At 45.5% G+C, this 22,181-nt stretch overlaps 2 protein-coding genes across 2 annotated transcripts; both read right to left on the minus strand.

Annotated features, from left to right (window-relative positions):
- Positions 1-982: 982 nt before the first annotated feature.
- Positions 983-10,120, minus strand: LOC117478415 (zinc finger protein 260-like). Its single transcript, XM_034125461.1, has 2 exons — positions 9,687-10,120; positions 983-3,164 (listed from the first exon to the last, which is right to left on the minus strand). The coding sequence occupies exons 1-2, from the start codon at positions 10,072-10,074 to the stop codon at positions 1,486-1,488; spliced, it is 2,067 nt and encodes a 688-aa protein (XP_033981352.1). The 5' UTR covers positions 10,075-10,120; the 3' UTR covers positions 983-1,485.
- A 4,896-nt stretch (positions 10,121-15,016) lies between these two features.
- On the minus strand, positions 15,017-18,001 carry LOC117478305 (dynein intermediate chain 2, axonemal-like; the record flags this gene model as incomplete). The annotated part of the gene is given in 3 exon segments (XM_034125300.1): positions 15,017-15,125; positions 15,769-15,991; positions 17,855-18,001. Coding segments are annotated over 2 exon segments (315 nt in total), but the record flags the coding sequence as incomplete, so codon positions are not given.
- Between the last annotated feature and the right edge of the window lie 4,180 nt (positions 18,002-22,181).

Genomic DNA, 22,181 nt, shown 5'->3' on the forward strand with positions numbered 1-22,181 from the left:
CCATATACACCTGGTGCCCTACACACACCTGGTGCTCTACACACACCTGGCGCTCTACACACACCTGGTGCCCTACACACACCTGGTGCTCTACACACACCTGGCGCTCTACACACACCTGGTGCCCTACACACACCTCGTGCCCTACGCCCTACACACCCACCTGGTGCCCTACACACATCTGGTGCTCTACACACCCCACTGACCCTTAGCCTCATCAACGAGCCCCCCCCCACTGACCCTCAGCCTCATCAACGAGCCCCCCCCCCACTGACCCTCTGCCTCATCAACGACCCCCCCCCACTGACCCTCAGCCTCATCAACAAGCCCCCCCCAATAACCCTCAGCCCCCCCACTGACCCTCAGCAACGAGCCCTCCCCACCGACCCTCAGCCTCATCAATGAGCCCCCCCCCACCGACCCTCAGCCTCATCAACAAGCCCCCCCCCACTGACCCTCAGCCTCATCAACGAGCCCCCCCCACTAACCCTCAGTCTCATCAACGAGCCCCCCCCCACTGACCCTCAGCATCATCAACGAGCCCCCCCCCACTGACCCTCAGCTTCATCAACGAGCCCCCCCCACTGACCCTCAGCCTCATCAACGAGCCCCCCCCACTGACCCTCAGCCTCATCAACGAGCCCCCCCCACTGACCCTCAGCCTCATCAACGAGCCCCCCCCCACTGACCCTCAGCCTCCTAAACGAGCCCCCCCCCCCACTGACCCTCAGCCTCATCAACGAGCCCCCCCCCCGAGCCTCATCAAGGAGAATATGAAAGCCTTGTCCCCTCTATGGTCTTCAGTGTTGCTAACGTAGCTCTCTATGGTCTTCAGTGTTGCTAACGTAGCTCTCTATGGTCTTCAGTGTTGCTAACGTAGCTCTCTATGGTCTTCAGTGTTGCTAACGTAGCTCTCTATGGTCTTCAGTGTTGCTAACGTAGAGACTCTTCTTTCAGAAGAAACCACACAAGAAATCTCAAATGTTTTTTTGACTTTAGTTTATTATTAAACAACTTCGTTATCTCGATGCTCTCGGAAATATTCAACAGTAAAGATAAACAATAACTTGTACAGGAAGTGATGAATGATGGGTAACGAGTTCAGGGTCTGCAAGAAAAACGCTTTAAGATCCTTTAAACCGAACATCTGGACTCTTCTCCAGGTGTTAAACTCAGTCTGTCTCCAGGTGTTAAACTCAGTCTGTCTCCAGTTGTTAAACTCAGGTGTTAAACTCAGTCTCCAGGTGTTAAACTCAGTCTCCAGGTGTTAAACTCAGTCTGTCTCCAGGTGTTAAACTCAGTCTGTCTCCAGGTGTTAAACTCAGTCTCCAGGTGTTAAACTCTGTCTCCAGGTGTTAAACTCAGTCTCCAGGTGTTAAACTCAGTCTCCAGGTGTTAAACTCTGTCTCCAGGTGTTAAACTCAGTCTCCAGGTGTTAAACTCTGTCTCCAGGTGTTAAACTCTGTCTCCAGGTGTGTCTGCTCGTCACAGCTGGATGAAGTCGGTGTTTGCTGCTTCCTGTCGCGTCTCCCCCACTCTCTCCGTCTGTCTCTCCCCCACTCTCTCGCCCACTCCCCCCCCCAGTGTCTCCCTCTCGGCGGCGTGCACCTTCATGTGCGAGTCCACGGAGCGTTTCTCCTGGTAGCTCTTCCCACAGAGGGAGCAGCTGTAGGGTTTCTCCCCCGTGTGCGTCAGCATGTGTCTCTTCAGGTCGATCTTCTGCACGAAGCCTTTGCTGCACAGCGAGCAGCCGAAGGGTTTCTCCTTCTTGTGGAAGCGCTCGTGTGTCTCCAGAGAAATCTTCTGCCGGAAGCGTTTCCCGCAGAGGCTGCAGATGAAGGGCTTCTCTCCCGTGTGGATCCTCGAGTGCGAGTCCAGGTTCCCGATCTGCCGGAAGCTCTTCCCACAGACCCTGCAGGTGTAGGGTTTCTCCCCGGTGTGGATCCTCTTGTGCACATCCAGGTGTTGGCTCATGGTGAACTTCTTGCCGCAGACATCGCAGGCGTAGATGCGGGGTTTCCCCCCCGTGTGGCTCTTGATGTGTCTCTTCAGGACCGTGTTCTCCACGAAGGTCTTCCCGCAGAACTCGCAGATGTACGGCCGCTCGCCGGCGTGCAGCTTCATGTGTCTCTCCAGAGAGCCTTTCCTGGGGAAGTCTTTCCCGCAGTCTGAGCAGCTGAAGGGCTTCTGTCCCGAGTGAGTCCTCATGTGGATCTCCATGTCCCTGAAGGCCATGCCGCAGATGTCGCAGATCTTGCTGGTCTTCCTGTGGCTCTGGATGTGGATCTGCAGACTCTCCGGGGTCTCCGAGGTCTCGCCGCAGACCCCACAGAGCCCCGGGGTTTCGTGGAGGTGAGTCTCTGCGTGACGCATGAAGTTCCCCTTGTTGTGGAAGGCGCTGCCGCAGACCCTGCAGCGGTGAGAGGGCGTGAGACTGGGCTTCAGACTGGGCTTCCTGCTGGGGCTCTGGACCGGCGGACCGCGGGCCTCGTGGCTCAGGCGGTGCCGCCTCAGCTCGGCGCTCTTACTGAACGCAGCCTCGCAGACGGAGCAGCTAAAGGGTTTCTCTCCAATCTTCTCAACATCAACATGAACCTGCATGTGTCGCTCCAGAGATGCGGCTTGGCTGAACTGCTTCCTGCAGGCGGAGCATCCGAAGGGTTTCTCCTCGCTGTGAGTGCGCATGTGAGTCACCATGTTGCCCTTCTGGTTGAAGTCCTTCCCGCAGACGGAGCATCTGAAGGGTTTCTCTCCGGTGTGCAGCCGGCGGTGCGTCTCCTGCGCTCGGATCGAAGGGAACTTCTTCCCGCAGACGTCGCAGGTTCTGCTCCGGTCCCGGTGCGTCTGCAGGTGGACCTTCAGCCCGGCGCTGGACTCTGAGCCCGCTCCACAGAGACCACAGAGCCACGGCGCCTCCTTCAGGTGAGACTCAGCGTGCTTCATCAGGAACCCTTTCCTGTCAAACGACTTCCCGCAGACTCTGCAGCAGAGAGACGCCTCTTCCTCCTCCCCCTCTTCCTCTTCCTCCTCCCCCTCTTCAGCCTCTTCATCCTCCCCTTCCTCCCCGGGGGCCGGGTGGAGGTCCGGCTCAGGTCCTGGTTCTGGTCTGCAGGAGGTTCCGGGTTCCACTGAGACACTCAGCTGATCTCCAGAGACAGATAACGCTGCAGAGACAGAGACACACGTTAATTAGGGCTGTCAGTCGATTAAAATATTTAATCGCGATTAATCGCGTGATGTCCATAGTTAAAGGTAGGGTAGGTACGTTTGAGAAACCGGCTCGAGATCGCTAGAATTTGAAAATACACAACCGGAAAAAATCTGCCACTTCCTTACAGAGCCCCTCCTCCAACACACACGAACGCGCACATGACCAATGAGGGCACGAGATAAGTTTGTGCACAGATGGAAGGCTGACAGGCAGGTAGGCCATCCAGTTATTTTAGCCGGGCCGGCTCAGATGATTGGTCGTGCTTTTTACAGTACCACGGCTTCCACAGATTAAATTCTTTTTATGGATTCTTTGTCAAAGCACTTCAGATATTCATTGCTATCAGGATGTTAAGAGCATTCCATGGAATATAACAAAAAGTGTATCTCGAGCCGGTTTCTCAAACTTACCTACCCCACCTTTAATCGCACATTTTTTATCTGTTCTAAATGCACCTTAGAGGAATATTTATTTATTTATTTATATGTTTACAGTTGTTGGCGAAATGCCGCTGCTCTGTCTTCATAACAGTCAAAGCATGAACTGAAGTTTCCACTGTGGGTCAAAATAATGCGCTGTGATGTGCAGTCGACACGTTGGATGCGATCCGAATGATCTAACGCAGCCCCTCGTCCTCCACCATCCAACTAACAACAACAACAACGTGAAGCCTTTGGGCTCTGAAACTACGGGGCGGGCCGAGGACAAATACACATGCGTTAATCGAACGTTAAAATAATTTGTGGCGTTGAAAATGTTTTGCATTAACTCGTTATTAACGCGTTAACTTGACAGCCCTAGTTTTAATATATTATATATATGTGTACATGCAGCTGGACAGTGAGACCCTGAATGCTCTGAGCCTCACACCTGGAACCAAACGCACCTGGAACCACACACACCTGGAACCAAACACACCTGGAACCAAACACACCTGGAACCACACACACCTGGAACCACACACACCTGGAACCACACACACCTGGAACCAAGCACACCTGAGACCACACACACCTGGAACCACACACACCTGGACCCAAACACACCTGAGACCACACACACCTGAGACCACACACACCTGGAACCACACACACCTGGACCCAAACACACCTGAGACCACACACACCTGGAACCACACACACCTGAGACCACACACACCGGGAACCAAACACACCTGGAACCAGGGCTCGAGCTTAAGGACGTCCCGTCGTCGGAAGAAATAGGGTCGGGGAGGATAAAAAATAATTTTGGGACGAGAGTTAAAATAAAAATACCCTGCTAACTCGAATACAAATGGCGATGAAAATGAAACTGACTGCACGTTTTGTGTAGCACACAGTTATTAAACCTCCTTGTCAACATAAACACACAAAACATTTAGCAAACTGCGACACACACACACACACACACACACACACACACACACACACACACACACACACACACACACACACACACACACACACACACACACACACACACACACACACACACACACACACACACACACACACACACACACACACACACACACACACACACACACACACACACACACACACACACACACACACACACACACACACACACACACACACACACACACACACACACACACACACATGTACTGAGTGTGTGTATTTGGCGGGTTGAGTGTGTACACTGGCATCCCGTGGATGAATTCTGCAATTCTTTACATCAGGAAAACGCACAGCAGAACCCTGGAGCGTCTCCTCTTCATCCCCCGTGGGTAATAGGGCTGAGATGAGAACTCTCCATCGTATAGTCCTCAGCAATATGCTGTACCTCTCCCCATGTAGGGATGGGTACCTCTCCCCATGTAGGGATGGGTACCGAGCCCCGGTATTAAACGGGCCTCGGGCCGGAATTATTAAAGACAGTGGTACCGTTAAGCTCTGACGTTATCTGACTTTTTATCGGTACTGGAGACATTTAAAACATACTTCATATGTACTGTATTAAAACATACTTCATATGTACTGTATTAAAACATACTTCATATGTACTGTTTTAAAACATACTTCATGTGTACTGTATTAAAACATACTTCATATGTACTGTTTTAAAACATACTTCATATGTACTGTTTTAAAACATACTTCATGTGTACTGTTTTAAAACATACTTCATGTGTACTGTATTAAAACATACTTCATGTGTATTGTATTAAAACATACTTCATATGTACTGTATTAAAACATACTTCATGTGTACTGTATTCAAACATACTTCATATGTACTGTATTAAAACATACTTCATGTGTACTGTATTAAAACATACTTCATGTGTACTGTATTAAAACATACTTCATATGTACTGTATTAAAACATACTTCATGTGTACTGTATTCAAACATACTTCATATGTACTGTATTAAAACATACTTCATGTGTACTGTATTAAAACATACTTCATATGTACTGTATTAAAACATACTTCATGTCATGTGTACTGTATTAAAACATACTTCATGTGTACTGTATTAAAACATACTTCATATGTACTGTATTAAAACATACTTCATGTGTACTGTATTAAAACATACTTCATGTGTACTGTATTAAAACATACTTCATATGTACTGTATTAAAACATACTTCATGTGTACTGTATTAAAACATACTTCATATGTACTGTATTAAAACATACTTCATATGTACTGTATTAAAACATACTTCATGTGTACTGTATTAAAACATACTTCATGTGTACTGTATTAAAACATACTTCATATGTACTGTATTAAAACATACTTCATTGTACTGTATTCAAAACATACTTCATATGTACTGTATTAAAACATACTTCATAGTGTACTGTATTAAAACATACTTCATGTGTACTGTATTAAAACATACTTCATATGTACTGTATTAAAACATACTTCATGTGTACTGTATTAAAACATACTTCATGTGTACTGTATTAAAACATACTTCATGTGTACTGTATTAAAACATACTTCATGTGTATTACTGCTACATGAACATTATATTGCAGTTTTAGTTTCCCCAACTCTGTTTCTAATATGCAATAAGACTACAAAATGCGTCTATGATGTATTTTCGATCTTTCCAATCCAGACGAGAGCTCTCTCTCCCGTCTGTGTGCGAGGGGGCGGGCGGTTTGTAAAGGTCTCCTGACTGTGTTACAGACTGTCATCCTGATTAGTGGTTACTCTGTCTTCTGTCTTCTGTCTTCAGGACAGAGTGTTGGATGTTTTTGTCAATCGGATGGGACTTGATTCAATATTAGAGTAACTTTCTCATTTGTGTGTTTTAAAAAATATATTTGGCCTTTGTTTCTGTGTTTGACTGATTTACTCAAATAAAAGGTTGATTAATTATCATCTAATGATTTGTATGATGTTTTATTTATGTTAAAGGTCACTTTGAATGATTTTAACTAATGATAATGTAGAAAAACATTTTAAATATAACAAAAATATTTTTAAATTCAGGGACGGTCCACATTAAAGGTAGGGTAGGTAAGTTTGAGAAACCGGCTCGAGATCGCTAGAATTTGAAAATACACAACCGGAGAAAATCTGCCACTTCCTTACAGAGCCCCTCCTCCAACACACACGAACGCGCACATGACCAATGAGGGCACGAGATAAGTTTGTGCACAGATGGAAGGCTGACAGGCAGGTAGGCCATCCAGTTATTTTAGCCGGGCCGGCTAAAATGATTGGTCGTACTTTTTACAGTATTACAGCTTCCACAGATGACATTTTTTTATGGATTCTTTGTCAAAACACTTAAGATATTCATTGCTATCGGGATGTTAAGAGCATTCCATGGAATATAACAAAAAGTGTATCGCGAGCCGGTTTCTCAAACTTACCTACCCCTACCTTTAATTTCGGGACGGCTTATGGCGCGTTTCCACTACACGGCCTCGCTCGGCCCCGCTCGGTATGGCTGGGCCTCGTTAGGACTGGCTCACTTTATGGCGCATTTCCATTACAGTTTAGGAACTGGGGTAGTATCTATAGTAACGCAGTGTAGGCGGAGCCGTGACGTGATCTTCAATGAGAACCCCAGAAAAACAACACAGCCGTTAGCTGTTAGCACTCAGAGCTCACAGCTCCTCATATCTGTTCAGAAACTAGACAAAAGTTAAACAAGTACAAACCACAGACTGCCTGTGTCATGGTGAATACAGTCGCTGCTTTATTTATGTCTGTATAGGCCGTTGTTGTGAGTGTGGACGGTCGGAGCATATACTGCGTTAGCTTAGCCAATCTCCATTTAGAAAACACGCATTTTAAAAGGTTTTTCGCCTGCCGTCTGTCTGCAGACTTGACAAAGCATTAATTCATGGTTTTTACTAACCGGTATCAGTATGTTGTTACTTCGGCATCATTTTGAAACGTGTATTACTATTAAATCACGGTCAAATATGTCCATCTTGTTGTAGTTGTAGCCCCCTTGCCAGCGATGCTCTCTCTAGTTTAGCATACTCAGCCTGACTCAGCCTCGTTGTCTCTGGCCCTAGACCCGCGATTTTATGAGGCCAGAAAAACTGTGAATTAGGACCCGCCGGCCGGTACTAGGCCAAGTGGAAACGCAACCAAAGACGGGCCGCTGACGTCACAGCCCTCTTAAACCGTGCTCCGCGCTGTAGTGGAAACGCGCTATTAGATTGTATTTCGGGACGGTTCCGGGAGGATGGTGAAAAAAGTTAGTCGAGAGCCCTGCCTGGAACCAAACACACCTGGAACCAAACACACCTGGAACCACACACAGCTGGAACCACACACAGCTGGAACCAAACACACCTGGAGCCACACACACCTGGAACCACACACACCTGGAACCAAACACACCTGGAACCACACACACCCACACAGACAAGAAGAGTATGTGACGGACAAGAAGGCCCAATCCCAAACCACTCCCTCGACCCTACCCCTCCGTGACGGAGTGAACTCCGTCTGTAGCCACACTCGCAGCTGAATGAGGCTCCCTCCTGTCAGATGGAGGGAGTAAATACAGCGGCAAGCTTTGGGACAAACTCCCCTCTCTCCGGCAGAAACAGGAAATGCCGCAACTGTATGTAACAACGGTTTCAAATCAGCATCTCTTAGACAAAAAATGTAAATTAAGAACTCAAATAAAACTCCAAACATCTTTCATTGTGTTACTTTTTTGTAAAGCTCTTTTAGTTTTAAACCTGATGTTTATAAGCTTCTTAGTTTTTGCAACAGTCTGTAAATATACACAACTTTATAATAAAATGCACACATTAACCTTTTTCTAGACTAAACACAGGTATGATCCTAAGTTAAAAAAATATGAGGTTATCATGAGGTTGTTAACATCGCAATTTATCAGTGGATGTTTGCTGGAACTACTTGTCAACAGCGTGTTTCCTGACGGACACACACAGCGTTGGGCATGTAAACAAATGCATAATGCTGCGCTATACTTTGTGGCCTCACCCGGTTGCATAGTGACGCTTATTGTTGAGGTGTCTTTTAATAAGCAGGTAGTCATATCATTAGCTAGAACTAGCTATCGATATCGATATGGACATAAACACGAGTGAAGTCTAATCTGACGGGAGAGAGAGATCAGCTGCTGCTGACGAGTCGACACGCATCTCTGCATGATCACATGCAGCGGTGAGCGGAGCAAAACACACTTCAGGTTAGAACATCACACGTAGCTATTTTAAAAACTACCTAAACTAGTTATAGATATGTTTAGTTTTACTGTCGGGTCACTCATTACTGGATCAGCGAGCTGCATGATACTGGCGGGCTGTCAGGAGAGGGAGAGAGCGCTCCGTTTATTATTCCCGTGTTTTTGTAAATTACTGTACACTTTTGAATAATGTAGTTGATCTACTATAATTAGTTTGTTTAATATCGAATCATATCAATTTGTTTTCCGGTATTTACCGGCTAACGGAAACACACACACACACACACACACACACACACACACATCTGTAGACTTGGTATGTCTTAAATGTCCGGTTAGGATGTATTAGAACGAAATCTAAAATGAAAATTGTAAATAAGCCATCTGTATGTAAAAAACCACCTGTATGTAAATTGTAAATAAGCCATCTGTATGTCAAATATGTCTTATATGTCTTAAATGATATGATGAATTGGAAATGGGGGGACCCTGATGTAAACAAGACGAAAGTCTTTCTCTGGTCTGCATCCCCTTAACAATTGTATGTTTTGAGCTGTACTGTACTGTACCCAATATACAAGCTGTTAATAAACTTTTCAATCAATCAATCAATCAATCAATCACACACACACACACACACACACACACACACACACACACACACACACACACACACACACACACACACACACACACACACACACACACACACACACACACACACACACACACACACACACACACACACACACACACACACACACACACACACACAATAACGTTAATAAGTAAGTATTGTTACTTTGACCCGGAGCGGTGCCTGGAGGTCCCTCCGGTCCTCTGGAGGATCTGAACCCGGAGAAGATGATCTCCACAGCGGCGGTGATTCTCTCCGTGACCCGCTGCTTCAGCTCCTGCAGCACGGGCTCCTCCAGCAGCACGGGCTCCTCCAGCAGCACACGCTCCTCCAGCAGCACGCGCTCCTCCAGCAGCAGCAGCACCTCCGCAGCGACCGCAGAGAGCGCGTGCTGCACCAGAGCCCGCAGGGACCGAGTCTCATCGGGGGTCCTGGATCCGGTCCTGGTTCTGCGGGTCCGGGTCCCGGTGCTCCTAGTCTCCTCGCGGGTCCCGGTGCTCCGGGTCTGATCAGTTTTCCTGCTGGTCCCGGATCTGCAGCGTCTCTTGGACATGTTGTTGTTGTTGTCTCGTCTCGGAACAAAGAGAGGATGTAAACACTGCGAGAGCACTTCCGGGTTCCAAGCACAGCGTGTTTACGTCAGACGTAAACGTGCCTACGTCAGGACTTTACGTTGCCTGCTGCGTCAGACCACAGATCTGTTAAAAGGGCCCCATTCCAAACCGCAGAGAACACTTCAGCAGGGTCTGATAGATATATATGAATACACAAATATATAAATATATAAATATCTGAATACACAAATATATAAATATCAGAATATATAAATATATAAATATTAGTGACCTGGTGTTAGAACAAAATGACTTCATTAAAAAAAAGCTTATTTAAAAAAAATATTATTTTAGATATCTAACACATGTTTTACTGAGTTCCAATGTTCCTCTGTTGGTTCAGCCAAGTGCTGAGACAGTTTACTGACCACAACACCTATATCTGGTCTAGTACATGTGGACAAGTAAATTAAACTTCCCACTGCCTCTCTGTATTTAGTTGGGTCTGTCCATTTTTCAGAATCATCTGTTTGTTGAAGTTTCGGCTCACATGGGGTCCCCCTGGCCTTGCAATCCTGCATTTCGAACCTCTCTAGGATTTTGCCTATATATTTCTTTTGAGACATTTTAACTTCACCTTCTGTTTGGTAAAAATCAATTCCCAGGAAATGTTTCAACTTTCCCAGGTCCTTCATTTTAAACCTGTCAGAAAGCATAATCTTTGCATACATTTTTGTTGCTTGCTGCTATGATCAGATCGTCAACCCATACAATCATGATGACCTTTTCATCATGTTTCTCTCTTGTATACACACAATGATCAGCTGGATTCTGTATGAAACCATTCTCACTCAGACATGTGTGTAATATAGCATTCCAGTTTCTACCTGATTGCTTAAGGCCATAGAGAGACTTTTGTAACTTACAAACTAGGTTTTCCCCGGTTATTGACTTTTCTTCATAGCCTTCTGGTTGCTCCATATAGATTTCACAATCAATGGGTGCATGCAAATAGGCTGTCTTAACGTCCATCTGGTGTAAAATGAGTCCCTCTTGTGCTGCTTTCTGCACGAGTACTCTTACACTTGTCATATCAGCTGTGGGAGAAAATGTCTCTTTGTAGTCTGTTCCTGGTTTTTGACTGTAGCCTTTTGCTACAAATCTTGCCTTGTATTTATCTGATCCATCAATGTCACCTTTGAGTGCATAGACCCATCTTCCCCCCACTGCCTTTTTACCTGGTGGCAACTGGGTGAGGTGCAGTGGCGGCGCCAGAGCATTTTTGTTGGGTAATCTATGGTAGGGCTAACCCATACAGTGGTGGGGCTCAAGTCAGTATTTGCAATGTAATTACATACACGCTATATCGCCCCCCTTGACAGTGAAACGCCACGCGTGAGGTTTAGATTATTTCCCTGTCTCAATCAAAATGGAACTGTATGAAATAAAACGGCACATTTGTCTTGTAGTAAATAAAAAGGGATCACTGTGAACGTGACGTATGATAGTACACGTTGAAGATCCAATGGGGATACTGAATGGCGGTTTCGATTGATCTCAATCAATAAGGCATGACGCAGATCCAACGTTGCGTTGCTCTGATTGGCTGTAGGTCAGGTCTATTCAAATTGCATTCGGAGGCATTTTGATCTGACCGCAGCCGCGCTGATATTATAACGCCAGAGAATTTCCACACCTTTAGTGTATAAAACTCCCCCACTACTTAGACTATTCCTTGCACCCCTCTTATAGCATAAGCCCGAATGGTCTCAACCATATTGCATCAGTAACGTGCACTTGTTGTTACAGCAGGATCAGTTTGTGTGCTGTGGACACGACCCGTATATTTTCGCAATCCGTGTTCTCAACATTTAGCATTTCGCTTATTATTTAATTGAATTTGCATCACTTTTCATGGTGGGGCTAAGGTGGGGCTAAGCCATTTCTTGGTATGGCTGTAGCCTACCCCAGCCATACCCTGGCGCCGCCACTGGTGAGGTGGAAGGTCTGGTTCTCCTCCAGAGATCGCATCTCCTCGTCCATGGCATTCTTCCACTGCCTTGACTTTGCCGACACTATGGCATCATTGTAGGTTTGAGGGATATCACAGACTGCTCTGTAGCAAAAGTCCATGCATGTTTGTGCTTTGTCCTCTGCATCCTCAGTCTCAAAATCCTGTAGATGAGTTGGTCTCCTTTTGTTTCTCCGTGGATACCTTTTGGTTACAGTCTCTGTGGCTTTACTCGGCTGTGTACATTCAGTCTCTTCAAGTAAAGTCTCAGGCACACAAATCTGAATACCATGACTTGATACATTTTCCACATGTATATCATTGCCTATGGCCCTGGAGTGTGCATCCTCATGACCACATTCTATGTGTGATTCAGATGTTTGTGTTTCCTTTTCTTTTGCGCTTTTGGTTGTGAATTTCCCCAACCTGTGCTTTTGCACCCTCTCTGTTTCTGGGTAATACACCAGATAAGCTGGGCTGTTTTTATCATAGCCAATGAAAACCCCTTGCTCACATCTAGAGTCTAGCTTCCCTTTTTCTTGTTTGTAAGCAAAACATGTTGTACCAAATGTTTGCAGTTTGGATACATTTGGCTCTTTGCCTGTGAACAACTCGTATGGCGTTTTCTTTGTGCGCCTGCTGTAGCACCTGTTTCTTACAAAAGCTGCAGTCTGCATAGCGTAGTTCCATAGCTTGTCTGGTAACCCACTCTCTATCAATAAGCATCTGCTCATATCATAGAGAGTTCGCCAGCTTCTCTCTGCTGTACCATTTTGGTGTGGTGAATAGGGTGCAGACGTTTCATGTCTAATCCTATTTTTAGTTAAGAGTGCCTGAAAGTCTCGGCTTGTAAACTCAGTGCCGTTGTCTGAACGAATACACTTGACTTCTCCATAAGGTGCTATGTCTGCCAAGAACCTTTCTGTGGCTTGCACTGTATCACTTTTTGACTTCAGAAAATATACCATCACGGTGCCTGAATAGTCATCTGTAAATGACTGTGCATATCTGTGGCCTTCTCTGCTCAGTGTTGACATGGGACCAGTTAAATCAGTATGTACTAGCTCTAAGGGTTTCTCAGCCTTTCTGTCTGGCTCCCTATTTCTAGTCTGTGGGAATTCCCTGTGTACACACTTCACATAACTGAGTAGGCTTAACTGCTGTTCCTTTTATCTCCATGCCTGTCACTACACTTTGTAATTTCTGTACATCTTCATAGTTGCAATGACCCAAAATCTCATGCCAAGTTTGCATATCATGACACCCTTTACATTTTTCAACATTCTCTGTAACAGTTGGCAAGTAATACAAATGTCCACTCTCGTGGAGGTCAAATCTGCTACTGTCCTTGGTAACCATATGGCTTTCTCCTTTCTTGAAGGTGATTGTCGCTCCTCCATTTGCCGCTCTTGCCACAGAGAAGATGTCATGTGGGTATGAAGGTATGTACAGTGTATCCCGTAGCTCTGCTCTGTGCTGTCGTCCAGTTGTCTAGCAGATACACGATCGCTGTTCATCTGCGTTGTGCTATTCTGCTGCATTTGGTCCCGTCAGCTAACTCCACTGAATGTGTCCCTGAAAGGAATGAGTCATCAAAGCTGTCAAACTTTTCAATATCGTTCACGATGTGGGATGTTGCTCCAGCGTCCACCATGATGCCTCTCATCTCTACGTTGTCTGGAGGTCTCCCGCTCTTCGTGTGCTTTGCCTTGAAGAATTAGTCTTGTTTGCTGTTTTCCTCCTCTGACACCATCTTGTCCCCTTTTTTCTTGCACAGGGATTCTTCGTGTTATTTTTGCAGTAACCACACCACACTTTTCTGTAACATGTTCTTGCCTTATGCCCTCTTATTCCACATTTGTAGCATATAACGTTAGCATCTTCTTCTTTTCTATTGTTAGCAGACACTCTGCTTTGTCGAACATTAGTTTTCATCACGTTATCTGTGGTTTCTTTATCTTACATTTTTCTGCCTCTTCGTATACACGCAGTCTCCTTTTAAAGTCTATGAATGTAACGTTATCTTCATTCTGCGTTACATGAACAGCCAGTGGCTTAAAGGTGTCTGGTAGTCCTCCTATTATCATGGCGATTATGAGTCCGTCGCTCATGGTCTCACCCGTTTCCCTCGAAGCCGTGATAATGTTCTCCGCCCGTATAAGGTAGTCGGTAACACTTTCGCTGTTTGTCATGTGTAGCTTGGTCAACGACGTGTAGAGGTTTATTATCCGTGGTTTACTTTTTCCAGAATAATGTTCTTTCAATATTCTTAGAGCCTTCCTGCCATCATCAGCGGCATCGTGTCTTATCAGTGATAGGCTTTTATCATCTATCAGTCTTATTAGCTCAGCATAGCAATCAGCATTCTTTTTCCTGTCTTCTGCTAGCTGTTCAGGACTGTTTCCAGTGGGTTCATGGAGAACAGTTTCTTTTAATTTCAGGATATGTAGGCAGCCTAAGAATCTTGTTTCCCAAAGGTCATACTTATCGTCGGTTCCATCGAACAAAAGCTGTGGCGCGAAAACTCCCGTTGCTCTGCTTGCCATCTTGTTAGCACAGCGATTAGCTTGCTAAACTAGCTTGTTAGCATTGGGTTCTCACGTAATACGTCACGTGTAATAACTTCCGCCACTTCTTTACTTATTGGTCCACATAGTTTGAAGAAGTTCCGTGTAATACTTCGCGTTACACTTCTTCCGGAAAACTAACATGAGTCCAATTTGCCTGGGCCCATAACCTGTTGAGCTAATAAAGTATGCGCAGTAATTTTTCTTCTCTCATCCATTTATTCAGGCCATGAACCAGCAGTGCTGCGTAATCAACATGATACATATAGCGCTCCGTGCTTATCATGCTTATGACGTCACAACGGGACGTACCATTAAACATGGAGTAAGGGTGCTATTACAAAATAATACTTAACAACAACGTTTTGAACCTCACTCTTTATTTCGTTATTGAACATTAAAACAAATGACATTTTGAATGAATATATTTTTAGTCTTCCTTCTCCTCCTTTTCTTCACAGACGTCTTTCTCCTGGAAACATACAATCATTAATGTCTCTGTTATTCTGAATCAGTGTGTGTGTGTGTGTGTGTGTGTGTGTGTGTGTGTGTGTGTGTGTGTGTGTGTGTGTGTGTGTGTGTGTGTGTGTGTGTGTGTGTGTGTGTGTGTGTGTGTGTGTGTGTGTGGTGTATATGTGTGTTTGTGTGTGTGTATGTGTGTGTGTTTGTGTGTGTGTATGTGTGTGTATGTGTGTGTGTGTGTGTGTATGTGTGTGTGTGTATATGTGTGTGTGTGTTTGTGTGTGTCTCTGTGTATGTGTGTGTGTATGTGTGTGTGTATGTGTGTGTGTGTATGTGTGTGTATGTGTGTATGTATGTGTATGTGTGTGTGTGTATGTGTGTGTGTGTATGTGTGTGTGTGTGTTTGTGTGTGTGTATGTGTGTATGTGTGTGTGTGTGTATGTGTGTATGTGTGTTTGTGTGTGTGTGTGTGTGTATGTGTGTGTGTATGTGTGTATGTATGTGTATGTGTGTGTGTGTGTGTGTGTATGTGTATGTGTGTGTGTGTGTTGTGTGTGTGTGTGTATGTGTGTGTGTGTGTGTGTGTGTGTGTGTGTATGTGTGTGTGTGTGTGTATGTATGTGCATGTGTTTGTGTGTGTGTGTGTGTCTCACCCCCCCCCTCTCGGTGAGGCTGTAGAAGTGTGTCTCCGCCCGGCTGATCAGCTGTTCAGGACTCTCCTCTCCGTCCTGCCCCCCCCCCCTCCTCCTCAGAGCGGCTCTTCTCCTTCAGACGGACCCCCCCCCCCTCCTCCTCAGAGCGGCTCTTCTCCTTCAGACGCACCTCCCTCTGCCGGGCCTCCAGAACTCTCTCCCTCTTGGTCTCCCGCTCCAGCATCTGAGGTGGGGGGCGGGGGGGGGGACACAAATTAATACAGAGGTCGTGAAGACCCTAAAGTAAACAATCCAAACAAACAGCCCCTAAACAGGGAAGAGCACAGGCAGAGGGTCTGAAATCCTGACAGTGGGTAGGGTTCTATTTTCATTATATATACAGTGCCTTGCGAAAGTATTCACCCCCCTTGCCATTTTTCCTATTTTCTTGCATTAAAACCAAAAATAATATAATATTTTTGGGGGGGCAAGACCCCACACAAAGTCAGTCAAAATTGGTGAAGTGAAAGAAAAAAAGAGCACGTTTTAAAACATAACAAAAAATGTCAAACTGAAAAGTGGTGTGTGCATGTGTATTCACCCCCTTTGCTATTTAGCCCAAACAAAGACCTTCAGAGTCACACAGTTATTTAAATAAAGTTCACCTGTGTTAAATCAAGTGCCTCATTATCTCTAATTATTATATTAATTAATTATCATTATACAACTGTTGTCGAAGGCCTCCGTCTTCCATACCACAGCAAGTGGCCTTTCTAAGCAAGAACACAACACCATGAAGACTAAAGAGCTCTCCAAACAGGTCAGGGACAAAGTTGTGGGAAAGTATGAGACAGGGTTGGGTTATAAAAACATCTCACAAACTTTGAACATCACGAAGCACCATTAAATCCATTATTTTAAAATGGAAAAGATATGCCACGACAACAAACCTGCCAAGAGAGGGCCGCCCACCAAAACTCTCACACCGTGCAAGGAGAGCATTGATCAGGCAACAAAGAGGCCGAGGGTAACCCTGAAGGAGCTGGTAATCTCCACAGCAGAGAGAGGAGAATCTGTACATAGGACCACAGTAAGCCGTACACTCCACAGAGCAGGGCTTTATGGAAGAGTCGCAAAACAAAATAAGAAAACATGTTTGGAGTTCTCCAAAAGGCATGTGGAAGATTCCCCAAACATGTGGAAGAAGGTCCTGTGGTCGGATGAGACTAAAATTGAACTTTTTGGCCATCAAGGTAAACGCTATGTCTGGCGCAAACCCAACACCTGTGATCACCCTCAGAACACCATCCCCACAGTGAAGCAAGGTGGTGGCAGCATCATGTTGTGGAGATGTTTCTCATCGGCAGGGACTGGGAAGCTGGTCAAGATAGAAGGAGTGATGAATGGAGCTAAATACTTGAGGAAACTGTGTTTCAGTCTGCCAGAGATTTGAGGCTTGGGCAGAGGTTCACCTTCCAGCAGGACAATGACCCAAAGCATACTGCTAAAGCAACGCTAGAGTGGTTTAAGGGGAAACATGTAAACGTTTTGGAGTGGCCTAGTCAAAGCCCAGACCTTAATCCAATCGAAAATCTGTGGTATGACCTAAAGATGGCTGTACACGAGCGGAACCAGTCTAACCTAAAGGAGCTGGAGCAGTTTTGCCAAGAAGAATGGAAGCAAATCTCAGTGGAAAGATGTGCCAAGCTTATAGACACATACCCCAAGAGACTTGCAGCTGTTATTGCTGCAAAAGGTGGCTCTACAAAGTATTGACTTTAGGGGGGTGAATAGTTATGCACGCTCATGTTTTCTCTTTTTCATTATTATTTCTTGTTTGTTTCACAATAAAAAATATTTTTTGCATCTTCAAAGTTGTAGGCATGTTGTGTACATCAAATAATACAAATTCTCCAAAAATCTAATTAAATTAAATGTTTTAAAACAATGAAACAAGAAAAATGCCAAGGGGGGTGAATACTTTTGCACTCAGCCTATAATCAATGCAATAATAATGTAACCTGAGAAAAATAATAATAACAATAATATTAATATAATGTTAAAAATACAAATAATAATAATAATAATGATAAAGTGCAGTTCTCACAGCAGCCAGCAGGTTCTTGTCGTTGCTCTGATTGGTCCTCAGGCCGCTGCTCAGCTCCAGCAGAGAGGCTCCGCCCCCTTCACTGCCACACGCCAACAACCGCCCGTTGTCCTGGATACGCAGACTGTACAGAGCCTCGTCACACACCTGAGAACACACACACACACACACACACACACACACACACACACACACACACACACACACACACACACACACACACACACACACCTGAGAACACAGACCTTAACACAGTGGTTCCCAAACGGTGTGCCGCGGCACACTGGTGTGCCGTGAGGCAAGTCCGGGTGTGCCGTGGGATTTTGTGACAACCATACGTTATTATTGCAATATACAACTACACAAAAATAATTATTTTTTAATTTACTATATCAGTACTTTGTATGCACTCATTTCATAATACAGAGGCAAACTCTATACCTAAAAACAATTCTTTAAAAATAAATCCTCACAGAACCCCATATTTCGCTGTTAACGCAGTTGCAGGTGGGAATTATAAGACCGTGACACATCGAAGGCTGAAGGACAACATTAAAACAGAGAAACACGCAAGAGGGAAAATGGAGCGCTTTCTTGTGCGGAGCAAACCACCAACCACCAGTGCAGAGACTGCCGACAACCCACCACCAAAAGAAAAGAGGAAAAAAACTGTCAGCAGACAGTATCATGAAAGTTACCTGTCTTATGGCTTCAGTGGCGAGCGGCAGATTTTCCCTACAAATAGACGAATCTACTGACATAAGTGGGGCTGCCCAACTTCTGGCAAACGTCAGATATGTTGATGCTGACTCTATCAAAGAGACGTTTTTCTTCTGCTAAGAAATGGAAAGCCATACTACGGGAGAAGAAATATTGAGGGTAACTAATAACTATTTAAAAGAGAACAGTCTGACCTGGAATATGTGCGTCAGTCTTTGCACAGATTCTGCGGCAAGCATGAAAGGATTTATTGCTAAGGTGAGAGCACAAAATCCACATATCGTGACAAACCACTGCATTTTGCATAGAGAGGCATTAGTTGTCAAAACCATGGCCCCGGAGTTGACTGAGGTGCTGAATCAGGCTGTGCAGATGGTGAATTACATCAAATCAAGGCCCCTGAAATCTCGCCTCTTCTCCCAGCTGTGCGCCGAGATGGGAGCCGACCACCAAAGCCTGATCCTCCACAATTTTTTATTTTGTGACCTGTCTGGTTTAAATGAGTGTGTTGCTGCTTTGATGAAGCCTAATTTGATAAAGTTTCAAATTAATTTCTGAAATATTTCGTTAATAAATATTTCATGAGTAATATAGTTGTCTTTGTCACATTTTATTTGGCATTAGTAAATAATTATGCACATTTACAGATATTTTACATGATATGAGTGATAACACGTGTTATAAGGGCTATTTTGCACAATAGGTGTGCCTTGAGATTTTTACTTGTCCTTTGGTGTGTCCATTATGTCCCCATAAGGGAGGCGAGTCCGCACACACACCACTGCCTTAACACACACACACACACACACACCTGAGAACAAACACACACACCTGAGAACACACACACACACCTGAGAACACACACACACACACCTGAGAACACAGACACACACACCTGAGAACACACATCTGAGAACACACACACCTGAGAACACACACACACACCTGAGAACACACACACACACACACACACCTGAGAACACACACACACACACCTGAGAACACACACACACACCTGAGAACACACACACACACCTGAGAACACAGATCTGAGAACACAGACACACACACACCTGAGAACACACACACACACATCTGAGAACACACACACACACACACACACACACACACACCTGAGAACACACACACACACACACACACACACAACACACACACACACACACACACACACACACACACCTGAGAACACAGACACATACCTGAGAACACACACACACACACACCTGAGAACACAGACACACACACCTGAGAACACACACACACACCTGAGAACACAGACACACACACCTGAGAACACACATCTGAGAACACACACACCTGAGAACACACACACACCTGAAAACACACACACACACCTGAAAACACACACACACACAACACAGACACACACACCTGGGAACACACACACCTGAGAACACACACACACACACACACACACACATACACACACACACACACACATCTGAGAACACACACACACACACACACACACACACACACACACACACACACCTGAGAACACACACACACACACACACACACACACACACACACACACCTGAGAACACAGACACATACCTGAGAACACAGACACACACACCTGAGAACACACACACACACACCTGAGAACACACATCTGAGAACACACACACCTGAAAACACACACACACACCTGAAAACACACACACACACACACACACACACTCACCTGAGAACACAGACACACACACCTGGGAACACACACACCTGAGAACACACACACACACACACACACACATACACACACACACACACACACCTGAGAACCACACACCACACACACCACACACCACCACAACACACACACACACCACACACACACCTGAGAACACAGACACATACCTGAGAACACAGACACACACACCTGAGAACACACACACACCTGAGAACACAGACACACACACCTGAGAACACACACCTGGGAACACACACACCTGGGAACACACACACCTGAGAACACACACACACACACACACCTGAGAACACACACACACCTGAGAACACACACACACCTGAGAACACACACACACACCTGGCACACACACACACACACACACCCACACACACACACACCTGAGAACACACACACACACACACACACACAACAGATCACACACACAACACACAACACCCTGAGAACACTAGCACATCCTGAGAACACACACACACACAACACCTGAGAACACAGACACACCTACCTGTAGAAACACACCAACACACCTGAGAACACAGACAACACAAACACACACAACCTGAGAAACACAACATCTGAGAACACACACACCTGAGAACACACACACACCTGAAAACAACACTGAAAAAAAAAACAAACCAAAAAAAAAACACACTGAAAACACACACACACACACACACACAACACAGACACACACACCTGGGAACACACACACCTGAGAACACACACACACACACACACATACACACACACACACACACACATCTGAGAACACACACACACACACACACACACCTGAGAACACACACACACACACACACTGCACACAACTGGCACACACACACACACACCTGAGATAACACAGACACATAACCCTGAGAATAACAACAGACCACACACACCTGAAGAAACACCACACACACCTTGAGAACACAGAACACACAGCACCTGATAACAACACATCTGAGAACACCACACACCTGAGAACACACACACACACACACACACACACCTGAAACACACACACACACACACACTCACCTGAGAACACAGACACACACACCTGGGAACACACACACCTGAGAACACACACACACACACACACACATACACACATACACACACACACACACACACACACACACACACACACACACACACACACACACACACACACACACACACACACCTGAGAACACACACCTGAGAAGACACACAGACCTGAGAACACACACCTGAGAAAACGCACACACACATCTGAGAACACACACACACACACCTGAGAACACACACACACACACACACACACACACACACACACACACCTGAGAACACACACACACACCTGAGAACACACACACCTGAGAACACACACACACCTGAGAACACACACACACACACACACCTGAGAACACAGACCTGAGAACACAGACACACACACACCTGAGAACACACACACACACACACACACACACACACACACACACACACATGAGAACACACACACACACCTGAGAACACACACCTGAGAACACACACACACCCTGAGAACACACACACACACCTGAGAACACACACACACACACACCTGAGAACACACACACACACACACACACACACCTGAGAACACACACACACACCTGAGAACACACACACACACCTGAGAACACACACACACACCTGAGCACACACACACACACACACACACACACACTCACCTGAGAACACAGACACACACACCTGGGAACACACACACCTGAGAACACACACACACACACACACACACACACACACACACCTGAGAACACACACACCCACACCCACACACACACACACACACACACACACACACAC

Source organism: Trematomus bernacchii, unplaced genomic scaffold (assembly GCF_902827165.1).
Source record: "Trematomus bernacchii unplaced genomic scaffold, fTreBer1.1, whole genome shotgun sequence".
Taxonomy (NCBI): domain Eukaryota; kingdom Metazoa; phylum Chordata; class Actinopteri; order Perciformes; family Nototheniidae; genus Trematomus; species Trematomus bernacchii.